Genomic DNA, 9864 nt, shown 5'->3' on the forward strand with positions numbered 1-9864 from the left:
ATGCTAGGCTATTCTAATCGTCCTACATTCGTGGCCCGTGGTCCGACCGTAAACAATATTGTTACTGCTATTTCTCAGAAATGCCGAAGGAATCTTTCTCAAATTCCATTCATTGGTTTGTCCTGGTTACTAGTTTAGCTTATTCTATTTTGGGACAACTCAGTAAACAGCATAGCCGACAGGTGGCCTCTTGGATTTTGACCATTGACTTTTGTTACAGGTAGTTCTCAGAAAGTACTTAATGGTTTATTAAACGCTCGAATAGACACAACCTATTGTCAGATCCTGTAGAATACTTTGCAAAGAAACAATAGATATGACAATATTATCATCTAACATACATGCTTAGCTGCTTTACGTATACTGGTTTTAGCAGCATGCTTGGAATTCTGATAGCTAGAGAAAAATATTACAATTAAAAATCAAAAATATGTCCACCAATTTTTAGCTGAAAAGTGACATGTCAAATAATTTCAACAAAATAAAAATGTGTCCGCCAGTTTTCACCTGACACTTATCATGTCAAATATTTGTTTAATAAAATAAAAATGTGTCCACCAGTTTTTAACTGAAAAGTGTCAAATCATTAATTTATTCATAAAATAAACAAATGCCCGCCATTGTTTGGTTAAAAAGTGACATGACGTTTATTATTTATACTTTTTTTTTACAGGAAATGACAACATTTACACACTGGTGAAATTTTCACCATACAGACTTCGAATCGAATTGGAGGCTTGGGTGGCACTGTGGGGTAGCAGAGTATTCGATGTTCCAGATTGCCAAAGAATCCGACAACTATAGATTAATATACGACGGTTTCTCCGGGAATGTCAGTAAGTCTTTAAATAAAAACCTTGCAACACGAACATGTCTGTACGACCTGTTTCCCAGAATGCCTTAAACAGGATGTTTCACTAGTATACAACACACTGATACGAGTATAATTCACTGTCCACTATTATTGTACACAAGATGGTCAATAGGAAAACAAGAAACAAAAAAACATTAAAGAAAAAAAAAAAAGAAAAAAACGAGAAAAAAACAACAACAACAACAAGCTCTCTTCGGACTAATTTGTTGTCCAAAAACTTGTTTTAGATTCAAAACGGTCTGAGAACTTCTCATTTGTTTCATGATTTACCTATCGTTGCTGGTAAAGTAAACCTAGTTTGTTTAACCAATCAAACCATCTCACAGTGTTGTTTGGATGACTTCGTTCCAAGAACAATATGGCGGATGCTTCCCTTCTGTTCTCAGCGCAATGGGTATTTTCATGTAATAGACGAATGCATACTTTGTAATGAATTTCATAAGATATTGTCAGCCAGTGTACTGGTATAGCCGTGTAAGGCACAACCTCATGTTTTATAGGTACATGTATTAGTATTTTAGTTCCCTTTTTGCTGAGATAGTATGCCAAACATTTTGAATAGTTTCCACATTTTTTTTCTCTCCGTAGGGACTAGTCTCTTTAGATATACTGTGTTATTCTCAATATCGGGAATTCTTGTAGGGAATACGCTCTCTAAATATACTAGTAATTTTCTATACCGAACATTTTCTGATGTTAAGAGGGTACAACATGCTTCATCACTGAATGTGTTGTTTATTCCCATATTCATCTCCAATGAACGGTATGTTTTTGAAAATTAAACTATCTATTTGGTTTCCAAAAGGGAGACAGTTTTACTTCAAATTAGTTTGAACAAAACTTTGAAACTATAAACAAGAAACTAAACCAGTAATGCATTAGTCCTAAACCCCATCATATTTCATTTGCCTATGTTTTGGAATAGGGGGCCGCGGTGGCCGAGTGGTTAAGGTGTCCCGACACTTTATTACCAGCTCTCCACCTCTGGGTTGCGAGTTCGAAACCTTCGAGAGGTAGTTGCCAGGTACTGACAGTAGGCCGGTGGTTTTTCTCCGGGTACTCCGGCTTTCCTCCACCTCCAAACCTGGCACGTCCTTAAATGGCCCTTGCTGTTAATAGGACGTTAAATAAACCAAACCAAAGTTTTGGAATATGCCTACGTCCTTTTCTATGTGTCTATGCTTTTGTACTTTCCATGTTTTGGCATGCCTCAGTATATGTAAATGTGTTTCTCTACAGACGACGGGATGGCGTTGATAAATGGAAGTTCGTTCACAACAAAGGATAATGACCATGATGGAAAGCCCACCGGCAACTGTGCCGTTGAATGTGGCGGAGCATGGTGGTACCACCAATGTTCACGTGCGAATCTGAATGGCAAGTACAGAACAGACAATGGCGACTCCAATGATTCCATGTCCTGGAAATACTTCTTTGCCAACCGAAAACAGGTGCCGATGAAGAAAGCTCGTATGATGATTCGGGAGCGATAACTACAAGGCTGGAGGGTATTATGCTCAACTACACATAATCAGTGATTGCTTTCTACATCTTTCACACTGTAAATGTTATAAATTTAATTGAAATATTATGTTTTGTATAATATGAGTATACCTTGCACAATACAATATTATCGCGATATGTGTTAAAATTTGATTGCCTATGTGCTACTTTACACCTCACCCCTGTAATAGGCGTTGAAGAAAGGGGGACTAAGGGGCAAATCTGTCTTATACATTACTCTTGTGATCTGTGTTGAAGTGAGGGGATATATGCTAGCTTACGCGTTATTCCTGTGATCTGTGTTGAAGTGAGTGGTATATGCTACCTTACACATCATAACTGTGATATGTGTTGAAGTGAGGGATATATGCTACCTTACACATTATTCTTTCGGTCTGTGTTGAAGTGAGGGGGCATATGCTTTCTGACAAATTATTCCTGTGATCTGTGTTGAAGTTAGAGGTATAAGCTACCTTACACATTATTCATGTGACCTGTGTTGAAGTGCATAGTATGTAGATAGCTAGGTTGAGTTGTCATCTTTTTCAAATTATTACTAAATTCCTTTATCTAGAAATATAATTTAATAATTTAACCGTACATGAAACATTATAGATTTTACATATTTTACCATCTGATGGTTTAAATCTATTAAATTAAACGGTCACTTGTTTGAGGCAATACATATTTGCCTAGGGGGTATTTTCCTTTACAAAACACGAGTTTATATCAAAACAATAATATAGTATTCACAATATTTCATAATTCATTAATAGTGTTGGATGGCCATCGGTCTATTTTGTAAACCATCGATTTGTTATTTTTATTTTGATAAAATTATTATTAAGTATCTAATATCTCACCCATAAAATCCAACAAATGAGATCCCAATGGAAATTATCAAAAAACAGCCAAGGCAACCAGTAATTGTATATCCTAGTGTAACAGAAGGTATCGATCGATACAATAAACAGGGAACCGTTATCAGACATGAATCACTTTTTATTTTTTTTAATCTTGTTGAATGTATTCAATAATTTAGTTACAGTGCAAAATGCAAGGCTATGGAATATGTCGGTTTGTGGAATCGATAGGAACACAACATTTGTTTGCTTCAGGGGCTCCCGACGAGTGTTTATACAGTTGTAATTGCCGCACAGGTAAATTATCGATTGACCATTTACTTTCACAGTCCACAGTTTGCTTCGGCTGGTTAAACATCTAAACAGTTGTTACGTACAATAAAGAATGCATTTTTGTCGATGCATACCCATAATGTTACGCATTTGTAAATGTATCGTAATTAAGAAACGTTTCATGTTGGCTGGATTCCATGCATGGTTTTTTTATCGAGTACAAACAGTATATATCCATAGTCTGTGTAGTTGGGTATTTGTACTCAATAGCTGTTACATTATACAGCATCAACACAAAGAGATAGATACTGCCAAATATTAATACAAAGCGGCATATTGATGATGGCTCGACAGGCAGATCTAACAAAAAGATCAAACGTTATCCAGAAAATATCAAGAAAAAATATGATATCATTGCATCAGGATGCAATGAATAATGTATCCACTTTAAATTCCCATTTTCGAATGGTGGTACTAGTTATAGTTATTGAATAGCATTACGAGTGTATCCGAAATATTTGTTGAAGGGGCGGGTACGAGGCGCGTCAGCGCCGAGTCCCCCGCCCCTTCAACAAATAACTCGGGTACACGAGTAATGATTTCAATAACTGGCTTGTACCATGGCACCTCCCACTTTGTGTCAATCAAATTCTAGTTCCTTTTTCATTGACCAATCATATTCGACCGCACCCGCTTTCCCACGGTGAGATTCTGCAGTACGGAAATCATCTGTCAAATTCCCACGTTGCGACACAGTACCATTAACTTTCCAATAGGAGAGTTGTTATTTAGAAAAGATGTCGGATTTGGGCAATTTATAATTGGAGACGGCGGACTCGATTTGCAAGAACTGTCCGCCATTAACGACTTCGAAGTTTTTCTATAACTGTAAATTGTTTGGCATGAGGGGCCATGACGAACACCATGCACTTGAGTGTGATCAGTTCATCATTGGAGAAGACTCTAAAGGAAAGTACTTCGTGTTTGTGGGAAGAGCTTCGAAGACATTCAAAGGAGGACTCGCGCAGCGAGAGATCGACATAAAGAATATCATACACTACAGTAACCAAGGTGAGTAAAATATATAAGAATTAGAAATATTAGACTATTTGTGAACTATTCTATTCACTAATGTGTTAATCCTCAAATCCGCAGTCCGCATTCATTAATTATAAATGTACTGCTTATACTGTCTCGCAATAGTTGTATTACCATCAATGCACTTTTAAAAGCTTTCAAAGAAAAAACAGCCGCTTAATTTTAACTGTATATTATTATTATCACAAGTTTATAATGAAGTATTCTAATATTTAGATCTTAACCATTGTAGGTGAACGCTGCATAGTCGATTTGTATGAGCTAGAAGTACCTGCAGGTCCTAGTCTCTGGGAAATTCTACAGGCGCGCATTACCTGGCACACCTCCGAGGTTTGGGAACCAACCGGAAGGAGTTAATAAACTGAGAAATCTTATGAAAATAATTTGTGCACGCGCGGGATTAAGTGGAAATTATACCAATCATTCGGGAAAACGCACATGCGCAACACAACTCTACATCGCCGGGGTTGATGAGCAGGAGATCATGAAGAGAACTGGACATATGTCAGAAAAGGCTGTGAGAAAATACAAGTCAGCTGACGAATCGGTGTTACGCAAAGTATCCTCAGTGTTAGATCCTCCACAGAAAAGAAAATGTCCCGAAAACAAAACTCACCAAGAAGAGCCCACTGCCAAACGTGCTACAGTGCCTCTCAGTGATATAAGTAATCTCCCGACAGGAAGTCTTTTTAACAACTGTCAAGTTACTTTTAATGTCGGAAACAAGTGACCTTTTAAACGATTTTTGAAGACGTGGCATAGTGACATTAGTGTTTATGATTTTTAAGAAGACATCGGGTATAGTCTTATAACCTTTAAATTGTTTGTTTATAATTTTGTAAAAAATATTACATGTATTAAAAATGAAATAAACAGATTTTTTGTTTGTTTTTCAAAGTGAACAGTGTTGAAATTTGCATCTTGATTGTAGCGATTTTTCTCTGGGACATGACTGTTAATCGATACATAAACATTGTTTCAGTCTAACTGGTAATAGATACATAATGGGTACGAGTGATGTATCGGATATATCACACGAGTGCGTAGCACGAGTGTGATATATGCGATACGTCACGAGTACCCATTTTGTATCTGTTTTATCCAATGACAGTCGAGGTTTTGTCACCCACGTGCCTAGGGGTGGAGCTATAAAATTGATCAGAACCTGTCACTGTGATATGTTTCCCGCCAATTTCTGACACGTTTTGTTTTCTGTCACAGTAGCCCATTCATTTCTAGTGAGACTGTCAACCATGACGGATCAGGTACTGATCACTGATGTCGATGTGTTCACTGACCTCGACGATATAACATTATCACAGGCCGTAGATAAGTATGAGTATGAACTTGAAGATAGTGACACGGTAGCTACTGACATTGGAATAGTTGATACCAAGGAATTAACTCAGCCAATTGTTGTTAATGAACTGAATGGTAATGTGAAAAACATGTGAAAGGCTGCAGGATTCGAGGGAAATTACATAAACCATTCCGGAAAGAGGACCTGCGCTACTTCCCTTTACCAAGCAGGTAAGTGTAAAATCATATCGTTTGAACAAATTGTGAAATGAAATATTTTTCGTAAATTTCGACTTTCACAATGTCACAAAATCCTTTCAAAATCCGTGAAATTGTTCATAAAGAAATCAATGAATCGGTTAATCGGTATTTTTATCCACTCGTCTTGTTATCATTTTCATCACTATTTTGTTTATGATAGGATTTTTGTGCAACGAAAGTATATTGTTACATTTAGCGTAATCTGTATAACCATTTTTTTTAAATGACTGAAATTTTATATGTAATCATGTAATGTATGCTTTTTTTTACTGACCTGTTAAAATGGATTTTACTTAATAAAATATTAACAGGGTTTTATATTCTGTTTGGTCAGGTTTTGATGAACAACTCATTATGGACAGAACGGTACATCGCAGCAGGGCTGTACGTGCATACAAGGTGAAGAAAGAAGACGGAAAATTTCTAAACGGCACTCGTATTTCATTAAATTTTGTTTGAAATGCATTTCCTGTCTTTGTTCATTTGTCACGCCTACATTTGAAATTGGCCCCGCCTCAAGACTGAGGCATGGACCAATCAGAAATGCCATGTGATATTTCAGATATCACATATGTGATATTTGAAATATCACATAGTATGCAATATATCGCCAACAAAAGATCAAAGAAAAACCGAGGCGTCATTGGATAATGAAAAATAACATGGAACTTATTGCACAGCTAGGCTCCACCCCAATCAATGTATCGGGGTAGTTAGTGTATGCCTAGGCTCCGCCTCTTCTCGGACTATCGAGATTTATACAACAGTCAACTTCAAAGAAAAATAGCCGCAACCATGGTACAAGCGGAAAGTATCTAACTTTCGGTATTGAATAAGGAATCGTAATAACTGTTTGATGGAGGTAGAGCAAATAATTGACTAAAACAAACATATTTCCCTAACGGGTGCCGAGTTTGTTCAGGGATTTTTTTTGTATCTTTCAATGGTTTTATGCTACCCAAGATTTGGTATAAATAAGTACATGCATACTAATATATACCGCAGATGTGTTGTCCGCTACATATTCATAAAAGATATCGGTAATCAAATTTCGTCGTTTATATTCTTCTTTGATGAAAGAAGGTTATATCCTCCAAGCTTTTGATAATGCTTTCAAAATTGTTATGTTCAAAAGACATATACATGTGTACTAGGACACATGTGAATAACGTGACAGACAATAGCGAATCTGATGATTCAATGTCCTTCAAGTTTTTCTTTGCAAACAGAAAACAGATAGTGAGAGATAAAGCACGAATGGTGATCAGAGGGAAAGTTAGCGAATACATATGGTCGAGATCAACTCCTTAATGGCCGCGAGGGCATTACAATCAACCAAACATAATCAATGATATACTTCTACATCTTTAAACGTCTAGCCAAAACATTGTACGAATGAGGATTGAGATATTATTGTCTCACTTAAATGAGTATCTGTTTTTTGTTAGTGAAAGGAATATATGCTCCGTACAAAGTATAATTATTTAATTGTAGAAGTTAACACAAGTTATCGTTAAGGCGAGAATACATCATACATATGTATATACTTGTTTGCGATATAATGAACACGACAAAAGATACACATCTAATAAAACAACAATAAATACGACAATGATAAAGCTTTCCATTTATCATTACTGACATGACTAGTATAATACTATATTCACGTCATTATTGTCTGCCGATTTTACTTATAATATCGATTGTTTATGTAGGGTGTGGTCGTTATACAAGACACAACTGCCGTAGATTCTTCCAAATATAATTTATTCGACGTACAGGAAACCTAAAACAGAAACAATACAACGACGAATACAGACATTTACGAAACGGACTGTACACAGAAACGAAAGTACAAACCATTCACGCGTGTATAACTTACCAGGCGTCCCAGGCCCAAGTAGTAGATGTCTGACAATGGTCTCGCAACCATGCAAGTATCTATCATAAGCACGTCCGGACTGGTGAAAGTGCCGGCGCCGAGTGATAGTTAGGCGGAAAATAGGAGGGAAAACCAGTTGGGGTGTGATGGGAAAAACGCGTGCTAAGTCATACAGTCCGTCTGTCAACGGTCAGTCGGACGCTTTCACATTCCAACACATACACACACGTGTGACCACTACTCACGTATCTCGCTCACACAACACATACACGTAGGGTGTTATACCACAGGTATAACCCTGGTCTACATTTAGATGAACAAGGGCGTATCTCCAAAATGGAGTGCTTAGAAGTAAAGGGCCGTATCTCAAATTTATCTTTTTTTATTTTATTTTAATAAATTACAACTACGAGTGAGATTTACTTATATAATTTGTACATTATATCAATTTAAATGGTCTAATTATGTTAAAATACTATATGATTTAAAAGAATTAGACAATTTCCATTGATATCAAGTACATATTCTATAAGAAATGCTTAATCGGAATTGTAATTTATCAAAATTAAAAAAAAAGAAGATAAATTTGAGATACGACCCTTTACTTCCTAGCACATACGTCCCTGTTCCTCTAAACAATCGATATCTGGACTTCCCTATCCTCCGCTATTTCGATGCTTTTCTAGGTATATTTACAATACTATTCTGTATATCAGTGTCCGAATTACAGCCAGAAGGCATTCTACCAAGTCCGACAGAAAATTTAATATGTGGAGATTTTAACCTAGTCTTAGTACATTGTAGCTACATATCCATCAATAACCAGAGAGTCAGAAAGACATGCAATTTTGGAAATTATTAAAACTCACTCATTTATAGGAAGTTACATTCAGACAGTAAAAGGTATACTTGGAGGAAGAAAACCCTGTTAGATAAGGCTAGATTACATTTGCTTTCTATTATCAGAAAACCTGCTATCTAATATATTAATTAGATAACAGCTTATCTAATAGCTTATCTATAGAATCGAAACAAACCACTCATTCTAAACAGCAAACTGAACATTTAACGCATTTTATGAATTCAGTCGGGTTCAGGGGCTTTGGAAATTGTCTTACACATTTTTTTAACATGAGGTATATAAGAATTAGTTATAAAAATTATTTCAGATATAAAAAAAACACCTCAATATTGCATTCCAGTTTACAACCTTTAGTCTATTGCTAACATTTCTGAGTAAAGGGTGTATCCTATATTACGTATTTTACTTGTAACTTGTTTAAAAATAAGTGGTATATGCTACCGTACGCATCATGACATCTGCATTTTGATGAATGGAGATGAGTCGTATTGAATGATTTTTTTTTTTTAATATTTTCATGCGCATGTGGGTTAATGTTGCGTCCCATTTCGTTGCTCATTATTGTATTCATGTAAAATATACATTGTTGTACATTGTTGCAACTTGTACATTCCGATGACGTCACATTGTTTACAGATCCCGCGTTGTGTCTGCACTGCCTGACACGAAAGCTTCATTCTTTATTTTTTAGTGTTTTTGTTAGTTTTCTTTTATTTCAATTGATCAGGTATGGTATAACAACCTCAATCGATATGAGCTGTGAATGTAGTTTTAAGAAAAAACGGCACGTTGCGCAAAAGACTTCAACTTTTACTTTGTCAGTGCATTCGTGATCGCGGCTTAGATCGGCTGTCATGGCAACGACAAGGACGGTGGTTTTACCACAGTGTCGAATCTACAAACTTGTTTGTACAACCGAACATTTCTAACTATACCTTATGTCTTTGGA

General features: G+C 36.3%; 1 protein-coding gene and 1 long non-coding RNA gene across 2 annotated transcripts; both read left to right on the forward strand.

Annotated features, from left to right (window-relative positions):
* The first annotated feature begins 2121 nt into the window (after positions 1–2121).
* On the forward strand, positions 2122–5601 carry LOC117343738. The gene is given in 4 exon segments (XM_033906221.1): positions 2122–2325; positions 4341–4584; positions 4844–4875; positions 4877–5601. Coding segments are annotated over 4 exon segments (945 nt in total). The 3' UTR covers positions 5342–5601.
* A 228-nt stretch (positions 5602–5829) lies between these two features.
* On the forward strand, positions 5830–6636 carry LOC117322449. Its single transcript, XR_004531554.1, has 2 exons — positions 5830–6141; positions 6506–6636. It is a non-coding gene; the product is annotated as an uncharacterized LOC117322449 (long non-coding RNA).
* The last annotated feature ends 3228 nt before the right edge of the window (positions 6637–9864 follow it).

This window comes from Pecten maximus, chromosome 2, assembly GCF_902652985.1.
Source record: "Pecten maximus chromosome 2, xPecMax1.1, whole genome shotgun sequence".
Taxonomy (NCBI): domain Eukaryota; kingdom Metazoa; phylum Mollusca; class Bivalvia; order Pectinida; family Pectinidae; genus Pecten; species Pecten maximus.